Genomic DNA, 22,879 nt, shown 5'->3' with positions numbered 1-22,879 from the left:
TAATACAAATAATTCCTATTTCCTCTTTTGTTTTAGTTCATCACAGCTGCATACATATTGATCCTGTGTCTGATGTTGCTGATAAAGTTTCTGAAACACTTATATCCAATGCTGTTGCTCTTGTTTATCCTTTAGAAAATGACTGTCATGATTCTGATACTTTGAAAGTACCCTTCTGGTGGTGTCAGGTTCCTTTGGTACAACTACATAAACTCATACCTGCCAACAGCAAGGAACACAATTACAGGATAGTAGATGACTGGGGAGAATGTTTTGTTGGGTAGAAGAGGAGATTTAGAATGCCCATTTTCCCTCCAAGACTCAATGGGACACTTAAACAAGTCCCGCTGCTATTTCTCACTGAGCCTCTGATTCTGTTCAGTCGAATCCAGGAGCAGCTCTTCTCCTCCTTGACAGAGGATGAGCGTTGCTTCTGGAGGTGCCAATTAATCACAGCAGGGGACAGAGGCAGCAGCTGTCAGAGGGCCTTTTATTTAGTGTGTAATGAGGGGAAATGTTTTTGTTCTCTACAACCCAAGAGATGTTGTTTATTGAAATAGGCATCCTCAGATCACAGAAGTCGAACAGCAGAATATGAAATTAGGTTTGCCAACAGACTTGTGAATGAAGAACATTCATGTCTGTACAGCTTAGAGTACATGGGGGCATTTATTAACATAAGTAAGTATTACATCTCAGTGCACTGGAGGAAATCCAGTTCCTACATGAGGGTCTACTATAATGCAGAGTACAGGTCATAGGCTTAGACCCTAAGGCCCTGGATCCTACACAGCTACACCCCACTGTAAGGTTACTCCCAGCTGGATTCCCCCAGTATTCAGTGAATTCAGTGTGACTATAACTATATTCAAGTAGCCGTCAAACTAGGACGCTTTAGCCCTTAGGATATAGCCAGATTCTTCAGGTGGTAAAAATGAAATCTGTTTTAGACATCACACGTTAAAAGTGTGGAAATCCACACTGCTGAAAGACCAAAGTCTTAAGATTTAGAAGAGCAATTCCCTGCATTGGATCTTTGAAGCCATCTGAAATAGGCTTTTTAGACCATATATTTTAAGGTTTCAGAGTAGCAGCCGTGTTAGTCTGTATTCGCCAAAAGAAAAGGAGTACTTGTGGCACCTTAGAGACTAACAGATTTATTTTGTTAGTCTCTAAGGTGCCACAAGTACTCCTTTTCTTTTTGCATATATTTTAAGTAATTTATGAGCAATGTATGGTTAGGGAACAAGTCTGAAAAGGAGACTGATAGTTTTCTGAGATGAGTGACATTCTTGTAACCAGGTAGGAAATTATAAAAGGAAATGAAGTCACACACTGTTCCTAGAGACGGACAAATGCCTTTATTTTGTGCTCAGGGTATGCTGACAATATGTTGCTACTCAATGGAGCAGCACGCTTCAGGTTTTGACAAATTCATAAATTACACTGCTTCCTTTCAAAAGACTTTTAGCTCCCTCTAGAGACTCCTTCCAGAGGAACACAGGAGGGTTTAATAAAGCAAAAGCAAAATTAATAGGCAAAAATTTAATTAAGCAGGTAATGCGCTTATTGAGAACAAGCTGAAAATGAGCTGGAATTAAGAAATGCCCCCTGGCTTTTTTCCCTTTTCTTTCTTTCTTTCTTTCTTTCTTTTTAACCCTAGATTAAGCATTTTTCTTTTGTGATTTTTAAACCAAAGATCAACTGAGGCCAGTTTTTGTTTTAAGTCTTTTTTTGTCAACTATGGTGCAGAACATGAATAAATCCAAAAAGTTCTTTGTGGATGCTTTCAAAGACAGTCCCAAGTCTTAAGGTAGCCAGGACTTATGTGGGAAGTATTATGAAGGGAGTAGGTCTCTGATAGCCTCCAGCAGTTTATAACCATGGCTTTATATATCTAAATTTAAATTATGGCAACCCTCGCTCTGATGTTGCCAGAGTTCCTCCTGCCCCAGTCCACACTACCCGTAAGTTGGACCCAACTTTCTTGTCAGCATGGGACAAGGAAGCTTTTTCCTACCTCAGCTACCTCTGTCACTTCTCAGCAGCTGTCACAAGCTTGTGAATCCCTCACAATAACAGGACTTAGTATTTCTAGTTAGTGTAGGTAGCTAAGGTATCTGTCCAGATGGAAGGCTGGGCTAGGATGTGAACTGAAAGGTCTATTGAAGATTTGATTGTTGCCTTGTTGAATTTCCCCCAGGAGGGGCTGGTGATTCATTTGTCATGAATCTTTCTTTGGAGGACTGGAATATGTTTCAATTTGTTAACCTCCCCTGTTTGGTGGGATTATCCTATCAGAACCATGAAATATCTTGACAGTTTATTCTCCTGGGATATGCAAGCTATTCCATGGGTTGAGAACCAGATTCCTCTACATCTGGCAGGTTATGAATGAGGGTCAGCTGTTCCCACTTGTTCACTTTCCAGTGACTACCAGGTTAATTACTATTTTTTATTCAGGTTTTTTCAACACTCCCATATTTACATATCTGGAGCTCTCTAACTGGAACTATAATCTGAGGCTGGGGTACATGGGAGACGACATGCAGTCTGGCTGGTAAATGTGTGAAGTAAGAATCATAAGATTATTTCTAGGAAAGCTTTTTACTAATTTTCTAAAGCATATTTCTGACCCCAAGCCAAGTATTCTGGTTTGCCAGTGAGGTGTGAGGCTACCTGGATACTGACTTCTATGGGGAAACAGGGATTGTACTTGTTTTATAACTAGTTTTTATGAATTCTCTGAAGGCAACAGGCATTTGAGTACTAATGGGAGGGGCAGCACCTACCTCCACATCTAGGAAGCTCAGCTAAAAGCAGACAAAGTGCTACCATCATTACACACTGAAGCTAGGCCCTTTCTGACGGCTGGATAAAGCTTTGAAACTTAAGCAGAAGTTGGTCTCACCAACAGAAGTCGGTCCAATAAAACACATTACCTCACCCACCTTGTCTCTCTAAAATCCAGGTCTAACTGATTTCCTGCCTGTAGCATGAATGTCTCCTTCAGTAGTTTGGGAAGGTAGGTGGACTCAAGCTGATTTACCATTATTGCTAAAGCTCAGACATCATGCCTCTCATAAATAGACCAAAACTCCAGTGCCAAAATGATTGATCTAGGGAGATAACTAAAGACGCCTCACACACTGCAGACTAGTTGCAGAAAAGGGGAAGCTAACTAACTGATAGGATATGAAGAATCATTTGTTCAGAACTGGATCCTGGAAGAATTACTCTACTATTAACCCTCTTGCCACCAGTGCTGCTTGGGATCTAACCCAGGCCTGAGCCAACCTCCACTGAAGTCAGTGGAAAGACTCCCATTGACATGAATAGAGCTGGATCAGACTTCCTGAAATGAAATTATTTTGGGGGAAGACCAGGTAGTACCCTTCTCCCTTGCTCCTCTGCTGGTGCAGTATTCCTTCTTTTGGTTACATTAACTAGCTATCAAAAGGATATTCTGTAAAATATGCAAAGCTTCCCATCTAACTGGGAATGCTCCACCTGTGTGCATGGGGATATTTTCACCAGGTGGTGCTCAAAAGCATAGAACCTACTGGGAGTCTAAACAAGAGCACAGAAATCATTAGGTAGCCATGGAGCCACTGCCATCTAGTTGAGTGCACCATTGTATTTGAAGCATAGAGCAAATTTGTACCCCTAAAAAGTGTAGGGGGAGGGATCTTCTTGTTTGGAGAATTACAAGTTATTGTAAATAGTTGTCTTGTAATGCTTTCCAACAAGTCACTGTACTCGGTGATATAACTGAGAACATATCTGCAACATGTTTGCACTAATACTTTTTATAATTTCCTTTGTATTATAGAGAGTTAATAAGTCAAACCACAAAACCCCACAACTAACTGCCATAAAATACTTATAACAAAGAAACAAAAGCAAGGGATGAAATCATCAGAATGATGGAGCATAGAATAATACAGAACAATGTAAACCATCACTGGATGATTACCTGTTCCATGCATTCCCTCTGAAGCACCTGGCATTGGCCACTGTCAGAAGACAAGATACTGAACTAGATGGACCTTTGGTGTGATCCAGTATGGCTGTTCTTATCCCTTAAAATTGGTTTAACAGAACCCCTTGTCCCTGTTTCACTCACTAAATACCTTCCAGTTTGAGTGAAATTCTCTCCTGTGCAAAGGGTCAGCACAATGGGCATATGTGTCACTTACTCAAAATCATACTCATTGAGACTCGAGTATTGCACAGACCTTGTGCTGGCACTCTGCACAGGGGTGAGTTTAACTGGGAGCTAAAGGCTCTCAGCTCTTCCAGGAGATGCTCAGCTCCTGGCAGGATTGGGCTCTAACATTTGTTTCATTTCACTCCATGTGTTACTGATTCACTTGCCATAAAACAATGTGACAAGAGCAAATACATTTACACTTGTGCATACTCCTGATCCCAAACACAATCATCCTACCTCATCATCTCTTTCTTCTGTATGTCTGCCTTATGGCTATCTCTGGGTTATAGTTAGAACTTACTCTCATCTACCTTCACCCTGTCTATGCTGAAATCCTTCTTCAAACCCCTCTTCCATGGTTTTCCTAATCCTCTGATCAGAGAGCTGCAGCCATGCCATAGGAACATATCACCACCGCCCTCCATCACCTCCAGGGGTTTCCTATCCATTTCCAATGCTCTGCTCACGCCACACTTCCAAATCTCAGCTGTATGTATGTCGACTCATCACAGCCTTCCCTAGTTTGAGATGATGGTGTTCAGCCATGTCTCACCAAACTGCTTCTGAGCCAGAAGCCTTAAAACCTCTTACCTTAAAACCTTCTTTTTCTATTTCATCAGTATAAATCATGAGAGGCTGTGGACTAAGGAGACCAACACACACAAAACACAGCCTTAAATCATAACTATGTAACTTCAAAGGGGATTGTACAATGATCACTGAGCTTTCCTCATCAAGCATTTAGACCAGAGGTGGGCAAACTACAGCCCGCAGGCCACATCCAGCCCACGGGAGCCTCCTGCCCGGCCCTGAGCTCCTGACCCGGGAGGCTAGCCCCTGGCCCCTCCCCTACTGTTCCCCCTCCCCGCAGCCTCACTGTGCCACCAGCACAATGCTCTGGGTGGCGGGCCTGCAAGCTCTTGCCAGCAACGCAACTGCAGAGCTGCTGCCTGACCCGGTGCTCTGTGCTGTGCGGTGCCATGGCTGGCTCCGGCCGGGCGGCACGGCTGCCTGTCCTGGTGCTCTGGGTGGCGCAGCTGCAGCACCACCAGCCACCGGTTCTCCAGGCAGTGCAGTAAGGGGACAGGGAGCGGGGGTGGAGGGCGGGAGTTGGATAGAGGGCAGGTGAGTTTGGGGTGGTGGTCGGAGCAGGGGTGTGGATAGGGGTCGGGGCGGTCAGAGGACAGGGAATAGGGGGGTTGAATGGAAGCAGGGGTCCTGGGGGGGCAGTCAGGAAGGGGGGGTGGATAGGGCAGCGGGGGGCAGTTAGGGGTAGGGGTTCCGGGGGCGAGCAGTGAGAAGAGGTGGTTAGATGGGGCAGGAGTGCTGGGGGGGGGTCAGGAGAGCAGTCAGGAATGAGGGGGGTTGGATGGGGGACGGTCAGGGGACAGGGAGGGGTGGATGGGGCAGGAGTCCTGGGGAGGCTGTCAGGGGGCGAGAAGCAGCGGGGGGTGTTGGATAGAGGGTGGGGGCCGGACCACACCTGGCTGTTTGGGGAGGCACAGCCTCTCCTAACCAACCCTCCATACAATTTCGGAAACCCGATGTGGCCCTCAGGCCAAAAAGTTTGCCCGCCCCCGATTTAGACTATATATACAGCTAAAGGCTGCCCAGAGTCCAGCACCATATAAGTTTAATGACTGATCCTTTGAGTACCGGAATTGCAAAAGAATGAGTCATAATACATACTAGATATCATAACAGTACATGGTTCAGTAGAATAATCCACTATGTAGGAAACAATCACACAAGATGGGAGTCTGTTTTATATTTTTGGGGGTTTTAAAATCTCCATTTCCTCTTTTATTATTAGGAAAGACTCAAATACATACAACTTTAACCCAGTTCCTACCATAAAAGGTAATTAACCAAGCCTCTCAGTAAGAGGAATACAACCAAAGGCCACTGTACAAATAGGAAATTCAATTGATTCTCAGGCTTTACTTACTAGACTGAATTTTTCTCCTCCAATTCTGGTATTTATTCAGCGTAGAGGAGTGGAAACTATTGGCTCTTTGTAGTGCTTCAGAGAAATAGGAAAGAGACATTGTTAACAAACTAAGCAAATATAAAGAGTTATTACAAAACTAGACTTTGTATAAAACTAGTTTAAACATGGTAAAAGTCATAATACCAGTACAGAACATTGTAATTATTTTATTCTGAAAGAAGCAGACAGAGTGCACAGTGCATATTCCCTCTTCTCTGGAGCCCTGCTGCTTCTGCCCCCCCAAGTCATCTGCACCTGCTGTTTTTGGTGAAGTAAAATCCTACCCCAGGCACAGACCTTGGTGCAAATTAAACTGAGAAGCAGTTACTGTCTCAGCCGTTTCTCCTTCCCTCCCATGGGGACTGATGTATTCCTACTGGCTCATGTACTGTGTCAGATGTGCCTACATCAGAGTGTCCTAATGCTGAACCACTGAGAAAATAATTCTCGCTATTGGAAGGTAACGGGACTGGCTACAGCGCATTTTTTGTCCTGTAAAATCATTAGAATGGATTTTTAACCAGTTGCTCTGAGCAGCTGGTGTGCAAGCAGCTCCTTTAAAAAACTACAGACTTTTGCCAATAGAGGGCAACACTCACCAACAAGTGCTAACCACAAAGCCGATCCTTAAAACTATTTTATTTGCATTCTCCTTTACACGTTAGTTAACTTTTACCAGATTGTTTACATCACAGAAGCCCATTTGTATTGCACAGTTCATATCTAGTGTGGTCACTGTTTCTCTTACTCATTTGCTGGTACATTCACCACCAAAGAAAAAAACCCAGAGTCCAAACAGTGGCTTTTTTTTAAAAAGTATTTAACCTTTGCATAGGGATACACAAAATGCAGTAAACTTAATTTCGGACGGCTTATCCCAGAAAGAATGTTGGCTCCACCTCATAGCTACACAGAGAAAGAGAGGTCAGGAACATAACCTCATGCATACTGGGGAAGAAGGGGACAAAGGGAAAGAGAAAATTGGGGTGACAGAGGGCAAAGATGCAGGTGGGGGATGACAGTATGTAGTACCTTGTATGTGAGGACCATTCATGGTAGAGTGGCCTGTTAATCCCTCTGCAGTCATAGGATAAAAAGAGGGGGTTTGTGGGTTACAGGTTGTTCTAATAAGTCATAAATCCAGTGTCTCTATTCAGTCCCTGATTCTTAGTGTCAAGCAGAGTTATGAGTTTAAGCTCCCAGGCTCGTCTTTTGAAAGTGTTGTGCAGGTTTCCTCTGAACATGAAGACAGATGGTTTAGACATAGACTAGAGAGGGACGACAGAGGAAGATGATTTTAGAAGCAGTAGTTTGGACAGAATGGAGTGGGAGAGAGGACTGCCCTCATTATATTACATGTGGACATGTTCTGGTAGCATGCATTGTGATTCATTGTTGTATTAAACAAGGAACTCTTTATTAAAACAGCTAGTTAGATATGCAAGATCCTTTGCCTTTTGTATTAAGCATGTTTTTAATAAAAAACAACAAAAAAACCCCCACCAAATTACTTCCCTGAGAGTTCACTGCCACGATATCACATGCTGGCAGAGTCCCTTTCACATGAAGGAATAGTGGGAGGAGTTAATGCTACATTGTATTCCTCTCAGCAACCTCCCATTAAAGGCAGCAGAAGCTTGGAACACAGTGAAGGTGGGGCAGGGGAAGGCAAATTAAAGAACCCAGCCAATACTGTACAGTGTTCTTATTTAAAAGTAAAATCTGTTAAGAATTCCATGAATACTGTTGTGTTTAACGTATCCACATATTTTAAATATACAAATTAAGTTGAAACAACATTATGACATCCAGGAGCATTAGCAGATTTTATCCTCTTCTAACTTTAGAAACTGAACACACATTAAAACACAGACTAGGCCTAAAGTAAAAGCAGCTTCATAAATCTGGTTACAACACAGTCTGCACAGAGGCCGGACAGTGTTAAATCTGGTCAAAATAGCAAAAACAAAACAAAACTAGGCCTTTGCACTAGTAAATATTTAGTCCACACATTAATGGGGCTAGTTCAGCAGTGTCTGGGATTATGCCTGGGATCCTTGGTAGAAAGGTGTTCTCAGGGGAGAGACAGGATAGGAGGTTAGAGCTCAGGGGGAAACAGCAAAAGCTTCCTGACATTTTGGCACTCACTCTTTCATTCCTGTTTTGTGCTCTGGTTCGTTTAATACCATCCTTCTTTCCTACCTCCTTTAATCTTAACGATGGCTTTCTTTTCTTATTCCCTCTAACAATTTATCTACCTATTCAACATCTTCTGACAACTTTTTTTTTTTTTTTGCTAAGCCCAACAGAAAAATTTCACTAATCCCAAATCCATCCTGATTACTATCCAGCCACTGCAGCTAAACAAGTTATTGGTTGCTGCCTGCATTGTCTAATTGGCAACTGAAAACACCTGCTGGATCAGTTTCTTGCTCCGTCTCCTCTGGATCCCATACTTACACTGCAGTCAAAGGTTCTATGTCATTAATTGCAGATATTTCAGGCTGAGACAAGGTGGGTGAGGTAATATCTTTTATTGGACTTCTGCTGGTGAGAGAGAGAGAGACAAGCTATCAAGCTACACAGAGCCTGTTCCTGAAGTCTGGCAAAGGGACTTCAAGCAACACCGCAAAATGCAAGGTGGAACAGATTGTTTAGCACATATTGTAAGGGATCATTCCAGGTTAGGTTAACCCGTTAACCCCTCTGAAGTCATAGGACAAAAAAGAGGGGATTAGTGGATTAGAGATAGTTGTAATAAGCCATAAATACAGTGTCTGTTTCAGTCCATGATTTTAGTGTCTAGCAGAGTAATGAATTTAAGCTCCCAAGCTCATCTTTTGGAAATTTGTGCAGGTTTCCTTGGATGATGAGACCTGATAGAGCGATCGCTCTATATCTGACCTATGAAAAGAGTTCACCCACAGGTGTTTTTCTCTTATTTTCTTGTGAGAGTTCATTCCACAATGTAGCAATTGACTGATTTCACCTGTTGTGGCATTTAGTGCACTGGAGGAAGTACGCCACATGTTGTGATAGGCACGTGTAGGATCCATGGATCTTGAAAGGTGTGTGGTGGAGGGTGTTGATCATCGTAACAGTGGAGATATGTCTGTAGGTTTTGCATCTGTTGTTCTGGCAGGGCCTGGTGCCGCTTTGAGTTGGTGGGTCCTGGTCTGTGGGGAGCTTGCTTCTGATAATGAGCTTGGAGAAGTTGGGGGGTTACACATTTCAGACTGGCTGCACTTGACCTCTTTGTGTTAAGAGTAGGGGGATGGGGCTTCAACTTCCCTTTAAAAGCAGGACAGTATTTCTCTTCCAAGACTTGCTGGAGGCTGCTCTGGTTCTTTTACTATTGCCGGTAGGTGGAAATGGCTCAGCAATGGAGATTTAATCTACCTCTGTTCTTTTTCTGCCACAAGTTCTTGACAAGAGCCCTGCAGATTCTAGTGTTAACCCTTCCAGATTGCAAAAACAGATCAAAACCCTGGCCAAGCCCCTTCTGCCATGACCCACAGACGATTCTTCAAGGCCTCAGGTTGTTATGATTCAACCACACAACATGATATAACCTCTGCTAGTTGGCAATAGCTTTTCAGAGACAGTTGTGTTTTTTTAATTATTAAACAAGTTCCAGTTCTGAATTTCTCCTTTGAACTCTGGCTCCAGATAGAATTGCTGATCTACACAGCTCCTGAGTGTCTAATCACCTTCACTCTGGTTACAACCTTTCCCTCATTATATTTTCAATGGAGAAAAACTCCTAAATCAGTCACAGATCTAGAAATAAATTAAATTGAGCACCCTCAGTGCTTCCCATGAGGACTCTGACTCAGCCCTGCTATGCCTAGGCAACACAGCATGTATTGTATGGGCCTCTAGCGGAGTGTCCTGACATTGTGTCACAAGGAAAGGATTCATCTCATCAGTATGAGTTAAGCATGGGGACAGAACTGCTCTAGGTACCCTGATACCAAGGCTTTGTTGTCTGTTTCCGTAGAGTCCTCTAGGGTAGATAATATCACTCCTATTGTTGTTAATGTTGCCAACCGTCCAGGATTGTTCTGGAGTCTCCAGGTATTAAAGATAAATCTTTAATTAAAGATGATATGTGATGAAACCTCTAGGAATACGTCCAACCAAAACTGGCAACCCTAACTGTTGTGCAAACTCTCACGATACTATTCAGAATTAAGAGCAGAATTAAGAATTCTTCAGTGCCCTGGACTGAACAGTTCCTTCATTACATTCACACTGTTGGTTCAGAGGAGTTTAGTTATTTGATTTAAACAATATGTAAAGAGGGAAGACAGGATTTTGTTGGATCCTGTTACAGTATCTAGAGGCAGTGAACCATCACAAGAAGTCTTCCAAAGAATTAAGATAGTATTTATAGGTTATAAACTTACTGCATCACTGATTATACCAACAAGATCCTATCTGCTTTGACAACACTCTCAGAAACAGCAAACAGGCTGAGTAGCTGGAGCATGACTGGCTTGGGTTAGTTTATTTACAGTGGATTCACTTGCCATCAGCAGCTTTGGACTTTTCACGGCACTCCTCTTCCTTCACAGAACTTGTGGTCAGCAATGCATGCTCTCTTATGGGGTTTGTATAGGACACAGGCTCAGGCAATGAGATCTGTCCTTCACTAATTTCAGAATTCGATGAGTCACCATAAAAATCAGATTCCAGCTCTGAACTAAAAGTATAAAATAAAACAAGTGTCAAACATTTTAGAAAACACATGCTATGGATTTAATTATAAGTATCACCTTTAATGCAATAAATCCTGACAGCAAAGTGTGTGATATAATATGACTTTACAGCTGGCCTCCAGCCTCACATTTATTTTTTGCTCTTGGAATGTAATTTGCTGACAATACTATGTGCCGAAAACTGCAATAGTCCTAATTGTTTTATAACTCTGATTAAGACCATAATAGCCATGGACAATTATATTCAAAGCCTGAAATCTGCTGCTGAGAGTCAGAGTCTCCTTCTGAATTATAGTGAGTCTCCTTTGACCTGAACAAGTTAAGTATGTCTTCCTACAAGTCTGCTGTTAAACGAAGAGGAGGAAATACCTGAATGTCTAATGCCCATCACGCTAGCAATAAGATACAATGCTAACATGTGGCACCTTAGAAACTAACCAATTTATTTGAGCTGTAGCTCACGAAAGCTTATGCTCAAATAAATTGGTTAGTCTCTAAGGTGCCACAAGTACTCCTTTTCTTTTTGCGAATACAGACTAACACGGCTGTTACTCTGAAACCAATGCTAACATGAATATACATTTCTGGCTTTTTCCTCTATTTAAAATTTTTAAGTAAAATAAAATCACAAAGTAAAAATAATTAATATTTTAAGGGTACATGCTCAATACAGCACAATGATAAATGCAATTAGACATTAGGCCAGTGTTTCACATTTGGGTTGAGCATGAATACACCCAGAACTGGGGGTTTAACCTGACATTTTCAGGATACTAATAGCTGGTTCAATTTTTGTATTTGGTTCAGAAAAAGTGGTTTAGCATAAACATAAAGATGAAGTTGGGTAGAAAGGCAGGTTTTCACCATGTCTGCTTGTCCAAACAGATGAACGAAGGCAGAGTAATGTCACTAAGAAGCTTTCCCAAGTGGGGCTAACCTATGGGCCACTGCCACCCAAACTCCTCCGTAGAGTTCACTGGGGCTATGCCAGGGACCCCCCCGCCTTTTATGACAAGAACCACTGCTGCACAGAACCCTGGCAAATCCAGCCAGAGTTAGGCCCTCCCAGGTTGTTTATTCCAATTCCCCAGGCAGCCCCAGGTCAGGCTTTAGATATGAATGAAGTTGGTGGTTGTTGAAGTCTGTCTCATGACCACTTGGTAACTGGCATGAACATCCTATTCGTGCAGCTAACAGCCCTGGGCTGACATAAGCCTGGTGGATTGTTATTTGTTAGTAGACAGGGTGCTCAGGGAACCCTTGTCCTGAGGAGTGGATGGTTCATGGTTGTAGCACAGATTCTATGGGAAGAAGATCAGAAGGGGGTAGGTGAGGTAGAGAAAATTTGAAGGCGCAGAAGGCTACAACCCCACCTCACTACCCTTAAAGTCTAAAATCTATTCCAGCTTCTCCTGGGAATGGAAGGTTTTGGGGGGACTCCCCTCCCCAAGAACTGCATACTTGCCAATCATCTGGTTTAGGCTGGGACAATCCTGATTCTTCTCTGTCTTAGGTAGCTCGACCTAACTGTTGCCTCAGGTGTTCAGGCAGCTAGGACAGAGGAATGTATTTACTGCCTGTCCTCCTTATATCCCAAAGGGGGCCGCTTTTATGGTTGCCTTGTGGCTGCTGAGCCTCTTTTTTCCTCCTCCCCTGCTGCATATCTTGCTTTTTCCACATGCAGTCTAGAGCCAGATAAGGCAGCAGCTGCTTCTGAGGGGGAAAGCCGATAAAGAGAAAGCTCCATACATGGCAAGGCACTGCACGGGGGAGAGAGGTGGAAAGGAGCAGCAGATGGAGGCTATTAGGCTTCCATCCCTTCTGCAAGACAACAGGTCTTCATAAGGACGTTGGTTTGAATGGGATCCCAATCAGGCCCTTTGGGGTTCGCCCACTATTACATTTCTGTGTACTTATGCCATGCGGACAGTGGGGTTTTCCAGGCTCATATGTGTCTATACAACATTGTGGCAAAGTCTTCTGATGTATCAAGGCCACATTGTAATCCAACATATGGAATGGGGCAGAAGGCACAAAGTTTGTTTATTTTTGCCCCTTTGGTCTGGTAAAGCGGCTCTTCAAGAACAGCCTGAAAATGATCAGGAGTGAGGCCCTAATAATTAAGGGTAAGACTACATTTCTTACTCGCCAGTACTCCACATGTAGCCCAGCTGACTTTGCTGGTGATGTAAAATACTAGGCAACATAGAGTAAGGGCATTGGAATCTGGCCATAAGACGCTAATGTAAAAATAAACCTCAAAATCCCTGAAACGCAGATACGAGCCTCCAGCCACCTGGAAGTCTTCTTGCAAATAGTTTACAGAGGAAATGTGTTTTGGGGGTGTGGAGCTAAAGTGGGTGATCCACTCATTCTGACCCAGGAACAGGCTCAGAAGATCTGAAATTAATACTTTCACTATAGGTGGCTGAAAGTCAAAGCTTTTCAACGGAGGAAAAAAAGGAACCATTTTTATTTTAATTTAATTTTAAAGAACACTGCCAATTTTTCAGTCAGCTCAAAAAATTCACTTAGTCTTGCATGGCCATGAGCACTCATACTATTAGCCCTAGACACTTCAGCAGGATTGTGAGTAACTGTTCCCCCGGCCCCCTTGAGGAAGGGTGGGGCTTGTCTACACTGGCAATTAACAGAGCTGCAACTTTCTCTCTCGGGTGGGTGAAAAAACACCCCCCCCGAGTGCAGCAAGTTGCAGTGCTGCAAAGCGCCAGTCTAAACAGTGCCTCAGCGCTGGGGCCAGTCAAGGCACGTTAAAGTGCTCCCGCAGCAGCGCTTTAATGTTGCCAGTGTAGACTAGCCCTCAGGCTATGAGCCCTCAGCCCTCTTAGGCTATGACTACACAGTGCACCTTACAGTTCTCCCGGCGATAAAACAAACCCACCCCAAATGAGGGGCAGTAGCTCCTACTGAAGCCACATACTTAAGTCTTCACCGGATAATGTTGGTACACTGTTTTGAAAAGCGTTAACTGTTTGTTATTATACTGGCCTTTGGACACAGCCCTATTACACCCAAGAGGCAGTGAGCGCAGGTACCTTTAAATCAATCATTTGGAATTCACCACTGAGATTCAAACACAGATCCTCCTTGTCCCTTGCCACCAACTTGTGCTTTTTAGGGCTATGTAGTTTGAATATCGCAGCTTCTGAATTTTGCCCCACCCCCGCCACACACACACACACACACACACACACACACACAGGCAATGATGCTTACTTAACTCTAGTATTGAAACAGTGAAGACCAATAGCTGACGGATTCCTCTTACAGCATCAGATTTGATTTCTAGTAAATGAACAGAGCCTGAAAACTATTTTTATTTAAACCCTGTTTAAGTCTTTGATGGTCAAGATAATTAATGGAGACTGATATACCACTGTGATTGGGACCTGTGCCATAAGAAAAGAAAATGGAAATGCCACTAGTTTTGAGAGATATATTTTTGTTTAAAAGGACAGTCTCCCCCTCTGAAGTATTTATTTTCCTTGGCTCGCAAAACTATAAATACCACAGCATGAGATTTGTCCTCTGATCTGCACTCATTAGGTGGCCATTATTCATAAGTGTCTCAAGCTAGTACTAAGAAGCAGCAGCCTTTGTGATGCAAGTAATATTTTATCTAGCTTTTCATTTGCACCTTCCCCCTGAGAATCCCATGGGCAGAATGCACCCTTAAATCATGGAATGTCATTTGTCACTTGCCGTTTCATTTTGCCTCCCTTTTTAGGCAAGTGTAGTACCTACTGACTGAAGTACCCTCTCTAGCATGTCAGGCAAATGATTACAGCTTTAGTGTAATACCAGGAAAGCGATATCAGCAGAGCTGGCACAAGCCATTTTGATGACAGATGTAACGCCATCCTAGGCTGAGTTTCCTGCTGGGACTAAACCAAAGACCTCTGGATCTGAGAGCATAAGTCTCTGTGCCTGAGCAAAAGGACCGGATACATTAGGTCAGAGGCTGTAGCAGATTCAAACATCTGTATGTGGTCCAGCCACCAGAGAGGACAGAACAGCCACTCTGTATTATTGTATGCAGTGTTGTTGTAGCCATGTCAGTCCTAGACTATTAGAGCTTACACAGCTGTAGAAGAACTTGTCTCTCTCACCAACAGCAGTCAGTCCAATTTAAAAAAAAATTACCTCACCCACCTTGTCCCTCACACTGTATTAGGGTTGGTTCCAAACATATAATGCACTGTAAGCCTCCATACTAAAAGGTGTTTTATCAGGCAGGTAGAAAACTCTGAATCTCTTCCTCCCCTGAGCTATGTTTACCCTTGTGGCTGTAACAGATGAATTCGGGAATGGATTTTTTCCTCCCTGTCTGAAATACATGTTAACTGATATAGCCAGACATGTGACACAGTGCAGAGTTATGCAAGACATTCGTAGGAGATAAGTTATTTTCTGAGACCACATTATCCAGTTTCAGCAAACACGAAAAGATTGTTAATGGCTATTTTAAAGGATTTCTATAATTTTAATAAAGCTCCTTATTAACCAAAGATTTTTGCATTTGCAACAGATTTTTTATTTTAGGTTGGCAGAATTGCTCTCACTGAAAAATACAGATCTAGCCTTTATTGTAGAGGTGTAAGTTGACTCCTACACGACTCTGTCAAGAGTTGAGCACAGAAGTCTAAGATGTTCTCTCCATTTTTATATAAGACTTGGGCTTCCTTACAAAAGTCTCAAAGGATGATCAGATTTCTAATTCTATAAGGATGGAAAGTTCCATCATATGACTAGAAGAAGAAATGAGGCAGGGAAGCCTCTCTGAGAGGTAGGAGGCATGTCATGTGACACACTTTTGCCATGATTGTACTCCCACTGTTCTAACTGATATACTGTCACTTCTGGAAAATGAATAGCTGAACTTGGTTAGATCAGGGATATGTGACTCAAGCCCTTAGGTGGGATGTGAACATCTGAAAATTCCCTGGTAAGTGAGTCATATGTTTAGGGGAGGTTAACAGCCGCAGGAAAGACTACACTGATTTCTCTGTTGGGTTTCTTTTGCACCATTTTCAATTGTTTTATGAGCACAGTCTGATGAAAACCCAGACACTGTATTCTGTGGTTAACTTGTTCCTGGGAGACACAGACCCAGCTTTGTGGTGGCTTTTTTGTTATAGGTTATATACCTGCTCCCATCACTTGTTACCATGACTCGAATGGCCAGAAGGTTGTGCTCTGTCATTTCTTCCTCTGGGATGATTCTCACAGAAGTCCAATCAGAGGAAAAGGCCGAACACCTGCTCTCTAAATCATAGTGCTCAGGGGCATTCTTAGGCTTCTTAGGAGAGGTAGGTTCATCTGCTATATTGAGGTAGTAGTCTAAAAAAAGCAAAGGACATGAAAACATACTTCATGATATCATAGGCAATGAAAAGCGATGGATTCAGTGGAGGAGATTCAGATCCAAAATACTTGTGGTCATTTAGTCACTGGCTTCCGAAAATAATTATTACATTGCTTAAGACACGGTAACACTCTATTCAGGTACCATAGATTCAGCCAGCCATAGAATGATGTTCTCCATTTAGCCACACAACACGTATGTAACAGCATGAGCAGCAGCAGCACAAGCTTTCCCATATAGTCTCACCAGTCTTCACCAACCCAGACCTGAAGGGAGCAAGTCTAAAGATGAGGGGTAGTTCATCTTTGATCCTTGCTGTCTTTGCCAACAAGTTGGCTGGTTAATGCCAATTGCCACTCCAAACTCATTTCACATGGGCCACACGCAGTCATTTTCAATCAGTAGTGATAAAAGGCTCCATGGCCTCTTACCAGTCCCCTGGGCCATCCAGTGGCTCATAAATCACTCCCCAAACCGGGAGTTGGGTTGGGAGGGGACAGACAAGTGGGCGTGAGTGGCATCTAGTAGTGGGCTAGGGAATCAGTGGTGCCAGAGCTGGAGTGTGGAAATGTGGAGGAGCATAAAAGATGGCTGCTGCTGATGGTTGGAGAGATATGTATGAAAGAAGCAGGAAAAGGGTCAAACATTGGGAAGGGAGCCAGGTGGTGGTGGGGGTAAGGGGGAAGCAGCATTACTCCCTTTGCCTGTAGCCTGGAAGAATTTATGTTCTCTCTTCCCACAACTTGTGTGGTCTCTTTAGAGTAGCTTGAAGAAAAAGAATGGATCAGGCCAAGACCTCCTTTTTGCCTGCTAGACGCATTTCCTATATGGTTTGAAGGCCCCACATACACACAAACTACGCATCTGAGTAATTAAATGTGAAGAAGTATCTAGGGGAACCCAAGCCCTTTATGTGCAAGTATTTTGCATAGTTTTTGGTGAACCAGGACTGCTGGGCAGAGAAAAATGGGTCGGTCTTTTCAGAACATGATTTTTCTCTTGTAGAGCTAAGTATGAACACTGAGTCTGGGGAAGATAAACTTCTACTGGCAATCAGCTGACATGATCCATAGGTTTCCAATGCATGCAGAAGGAATGAAGACTCAAAATTAGCGCTCTTTCCTTTACAGGTGAGATTTTTCAGAAGTGCCTAAAGGAGATAGGTGCCCATCACCCTCTGAAACTCCCAACTCCCTTAGGAGATGCATCATACAGCTATAACACACCTTGCAATAGTGCAATGAAAATTTACCAGCAACATCTAGTTACCCACCTATTACCACAAGGACTGGAGATAACAAAAAAACCAAAAAAAAAAAAAACCAAAATTTTTTGTTTGCCTGCTAAAGCCCCAGGGCTCTCCCTTGCAATATTCTACTTGCCCACTTTGCAAGAGACTGACCCATACACTAGTCTGATTCTCCTCTCACTTATACTAGCTTTACTCCAACTTACTCCTGGTTTACTCCAGTTTAAATGAAAGGTGAATCGGACCAAATGTCTAGATCGACTGTTCTCTCATGTATGAAATAAATCCATCTTAAGTTGCATCAGCACAGCTTTTTGATACCTGACATGAGTTCATTCATCACTCCTGCCTATTATAACTAATAGCTATAACTCAAACACTAAGTACTTGTCCAGTTTAAACATGGAAAACAACCAGCTGAGGGCATAAGTGTTACAACCAAAAGGCTGCCACAGAAATATTATAATGCAGCTCAAGTGTTGGCCTGTAGGACAGTTTTGAGCAGCTGTTCCATGCCTATAATTACCATAGCTTTCCCCTTGCCTTCTCAAACTGCAATCTTACACATCTTCTAGACTGTACACAAAAGGCACTCTCAGAAAAGCTCTCCCACTGTGGCTGGGAATGTATACTGCAGTATCATATATGCATATTCTAACCAGGATTGAGATGTAGCCTGGCAATCTGTATATTGTTTTTCCTTCCATCCTTCTCCCCTCCCCTCCCTCATCCGTTATACTGAAGCACAGGGTACAATCACAAAGAGGCTGTGGTACAACTTCCATGTCATTATTTTCCATGACCTCAAGCAGCTTCCTTGTTATAGTTACAGAACCTTTCAGTAGCTCACTGAAGATCAAAACTGATTCTTGTGGCTTGAACATTTGTATTTTGCCCCTTTAGCTAAATCCAGATGAACTCTGAAAGAAATAATAATAAAATCCAGTCCCCAATGGCAGGAGCGATGGCAGTACAGTTGTACCTTTTTGTTCCAGTCTGATTAAGGGTCATTACTCAGTCTATTGCAGACTCTGAGCAATAGAATAAGTGATTTTGTAGTCGTTTTATGGACTCCCTGGGCTCCGAAGAATCTAGGAGCACAGCATGTAATCTTAAAAAGGACATAGTCAAGCTCTTTAAATCTAATTTTGCACATACCTTAAAATAAATACACTTTCACAGAGGGCTCTGCAGTTTTCGTTACTATAGTCCTGCTGCTCCCATTCTTTACAATAAATGAAAGGGGGAAAAATATCACTAAATACAGCCTCTATTCATAGAATATGATCTTCTCTTTGGCTCTTCCCATGAAAATGGAAGTGGCCGTCTTCCGAGTTCTTCAATACATCAGCCTCCATCACAGCCAGAGGGGGATCATTTGAAACTAATCCAAGGTATGTGGCCCAGGGCCAGAACACACAGAACAATGAGGGCTCTGCACAACTTAATAGCAATGACTAGTACCGAGAGCTAAATTTAGACCTCCATTGCCTCCAACTTATAAAACCATGGTAAACAAACAAAAAAATCGAAGACGCCATCTATCTTCAGACAATGAGGACTGACAAACATCTGGCACACCCCAGCAACAGAAGCTATGACTCATCTAAAAAAAATCTGAAGCGTGATGTGATTGCCAATAACTGATCACATGACCTGTTCCTGGGAAGGGTATTATCTTTGTAGGGTCCTTCCTTGGACTATACTGTAGTCACGGTGAGAAACGCCCACATGCTTAAAAGACAATGGAAAGGGTAGAGGTAGGAAAGGATAATATGGGGGGGGGGGGGGAAGGGGAGAAAAAACAGACAACAGATTTTGGTTACTTCTGTCTTATCGGCCTACTGTGGACTTCCCAACATGATCTATTGTGCTTAGTTAAGAAACTAAAAAAGCAACCCCAAGTACCTGAGAGGTAAAGAACTCAAACTAAGAGGGACTTAATGGCTGTGCGTCTTTGGTCCAGAGCTCTGACCTGCAGCCCACAAGCCTCACCCTGGCTTTGCCCAACCTGGTTACTCCTCTCAAGCTGACGTTAGAACCCTTCCAGCTCCGAATTCGCCCCCAATTCGTCCTACTTCAGGGATCAGTCTCTCTGTGAGGGTCCAGTGAGAGGAAGTGTTTGGTTCACGGCCTTTAGAGTACAACACTCCAACCTGCTGGCATTCTAGAAGCACAGACTTTACTGAACTTACACAGCACTGAAGATTTATGATGAAAGTAAAACAAGTTTATTAACAAAAGAGCAGGGATTGAGTGATACCAAGTAAAAGAGCTAAAGGTAGAGATGGTTACAAGCATGTAGAAGTGAAAGCATGCATCTAAAAGTCTAAAACTTAATCCAGAAATACAGCCTCCATTCTCTCACCCACAGTCTCCTTTCCAGCCTTTTCCTGCCCAGGATCCATCATAGGGATCAAATCACTTGATTTCTTTGTCTCCTAAGGTGAAGGATGAAGATGGAGTCATGCTCTGTTCTTTATATCGCTAAGGCATATCTTTGTCTTAGAAGTCAAGAAGGCTGCTTTGGGGATTAAATCTCATGTCTCTCTCTGGGATGCGGAAACCAGGTTAATTCTCTCTCTCTCAAGTTCAGGATAACCCATGCTGGGTTAGCTTGATGGCTTTGTTTACTGCTAATATGTAAATTGAGGTAAACCCACATTCCTCTGTCTAGGACAGACCTGTTTATCACCTGTACCTAGGCTAGACTATCTTGTCTTCAACATGTTCTAGTAACATCCCACATAGGGAATCCATAACTTCACATATAAGGTTAACACATGCATTTTACAATGATATTAATAACCAGTGTGTGTTAGATTTCATATGGAACCTCACAAGACCTGTTTTGTACAATATTATTGCAGTTGTGTGTAAGCTGTGAATACAGGGGTGCCTAGCTCAGCTGTGCTTTGCACAGGGCCCAAGGGCTTTCAAAGGAGGTTTTATGCTACGTCTGCACCTTACCAATCTTGGGGCCAGCCAGAGGGACTAATTTGGCCCCCAGTGCAAATCAGAGCAGCCACTAGTCTGCTCCAACTTATTCCTGGCTGTAATGACCCCCAAGAGGCTGTCCTAAGAGCTGGGGAGGACAGAGCTGCTACAATTCTCCCAAACACCCCCTTTTCCTAGTCCAAAGTTCAACACTATGCTGGCTCTACACCATCTATGGTTCTCGTATGGCAGAGGAATAAAGTTTAAGATGGCTTTCTGCCTCTTATATTGCTTGAGTGGCCCACAGCAGGTGGATCAAAGACCAGGATCTAGCCCACTGTCTTCACCCAGATGTTGAATGCGACATTAAAAGTCCACTTTGCGTAAGCACTAGCCAGTTATCAAGTTAACAACTATACACTCACACTGGTCTGTTTCAATTTGAGAAAGAGAGAAGAGTAAGAGAATGTTTTTAAAACCCTCAGTCCTGATACTAAAGCTTTCTGCATGCTGGCCTTTTTTTTTTTTTTTATGGGTTAAAAAAACCTTTGGCCACATCCTCAGTTGGTAGAACTCGGGTGAATCTAGCTCCTGATGTTTATGTGATTGCTAACATCCATATATAGTCATGCGCCCCATGACTGCAGAGATTTCATTTAATTTGTAAGGAAATTCACACCTCTCAATTTTTGTGCCTCTCTTCTGTGTTGGGAGCCAGCTCATCTTTTTCAAAGTTGCTCATCCATCCAGGTAACAAGTCCCCCTGCATTCAGGTTGGTACTAGTACAACCCTTGTCTTCTTAGTTTACAAGCTGAATGGAACCCAACATAGGTCCAGCCATGGTGACTCACAACAGAAGTTCCTGTTTAAGGGAAAAGCAGATCTTGGACAGGAAAGATTGAGCAAATTGTATCTGCATGGGAATGAACCTCTCTTCCCCTGCACACACAGCCTAGAGTTATATCAGAGCCTGGCATTCCATTAGTCCGATCCAAATGGAAAATCAAGTGGAAAAGCCTATTTTGCTAAAACATGCTTTGTTTAGCATAACATAAACAAACCTTTAAAGCTACACTTCATTAAAAAATACCCACCACATTCTGCCTGAAAATTGTGTTCCTACTATTGTAATGACTACCACCTGAAATTACTACAACTGAGAGATAAGAGAGAAGCAATTTTTCTCTGTTATTTTGGTGTGTTTAGTTTGGCATTTGACCGCACTTTGTGTACAGTCAGATTTTCTGTTTCTTCTGTACACAGACAGTTCCTCCCAAGTTTGTGTGTTTTTTCTACATAGCAACAAGGAAGAGAAAAAACTTTTTAAAACATAGGAAAATGTGAACGTTAAATCACAAAAATGGACATGGATATTTAGGGACAGATGCAGTATGTGAAACTCTTTCTAACTCCTTTTTTGAAACTGACTTGATTTCAAGTTGGAGTTCCTTTAAAATAGCCCTAACACACACAATTTAAGTACCTGGAGGTATTGCTTTATAGACAACTGTGCTTTTTAAGTCCATTTAGGGCTGGCTCTCTCTTCTAAACAATCATGTGAAAATTGATTTCAGTTCCTATTCTTTTATGTAGTTGGCCCAACTTTGTAATGGGTAAATTACCACTACTAATTTTACAGATCAGGCTTGAGATGAGTACTTCATTTTCCTCACACTTCAAAGAACAGAGTCATTCCCCAACAGGATCTGGGGAAAGCCCATTACTAACAAGACACCTCTCTGCCACAATCAGTCACAAACGTCTTTGAACAGCAATCTTTTAAAGTTTCTATGTAACAATTCCATCATATTCCCACCTCATCCCAAAGTAGAAAGAAATTAGTCTAGGTATCTGTGCTACATTTAGGTGCATATTGTAACCAAATATTTGGTTACAAATGTTACAAGACATTTAAAAATATTAATTTGTAATTACTGCTGTTTCTCATAAAGAAAGGTTAGGAATTTCTTTAATGCCCTCAACCATGCAACGACTTTCACACCCGTTGAACTTTCTGAACTGTGAACACTCCCAATGAAGTCAAGGGGACTACCCTGAGTGTGAGTTTTCCAAAGACAAAACTGGCAAAACTGCCATTAAATTCAGTGGGACCAGCATTTCTCCCACAATGCAGGAAGTTAAAACACACGTAAGGTTTTGCAGGATGAGGGCCTAGATATATTGAGTAATTTGAATGTTCTCTGCTTAAACCTGGTTCTCAGTCACACTGAGATTACATAACAGCACCTTGATTTCAGTGACATTTTACAGAGTAAGGTACTGCTCACTGGGATTAAAGGTGGTGGAATCAGGCCCGTTATGCATTTACCCAAGGAATGTTTCAATCCCTCTGAAAAAGAAATGGTATGAACCTAGTACAAA

At 42.6% G+C, this 22,879-nt stretch overlaps 1 protein-coding gene across 19 annotated transcripts in view; it reads right to left on the bottom strand.

Annotated features, from left to right (window-relative positions):
- Nucleotides 1–22,879, bottom strand: part of MICAL2 (microtubule associated monooxygenase, calponin and LIM domain containing 2) — a 188,491-nt gene that overhangs the window by 36,742 nt on the left and 128,870 nt on the right. For 14 of the 19 annotated variants that reach the window (XM_078853224.1, XM_078853207.1, XM_078853210.1 and 11 more), the window contains 3 exons: nucleotides 16,093–16,285; nucleotides 10,736–10,908; nucleotides 6,162–6,236 (listed from right to left, as the gene is read on the bottom strand). In XM_078853224.1, the coding sequence (XP_078709350.1) occupies nucleotides 6,162–6,236; nucleotides 10,736–10,908; nucleotides 16,093–16,285 (441 nt within the window). Of the gene's footprint in view, nucleotides 1–6,161; nucleotides 6,237–7,383; nucleotides 7,472–8,110; nucleotides 8,748–10,735; nucleotides 10,909–16,092; nucleotides 16,286–22,879 lie in introns of those variants that run through there. The other 5 variants (XR_013635920.1, XR_013635921.1, XM_078853222.1 and 2 more) reach the window with 5 other exon arrangements.

Source organism: Lepidochelys kempii, chromosome 6 (assembly GCF_965140285.1).
Source record: "Lepidochelys kempii isolate rLepKem1 chromosome 6, rLepKem1.hap1, whole genome shotgun sequence".
Taxonomy (NCBI): domain Eukaryota; kingdom Metazoa; phylum Chordata; order Testudines; family Cheloniidae; genus Lepidochelys; species Lepidochelys kempii.
This window is presented reverse-complemented; position numbering and strand designations above follow the sequence as displayed.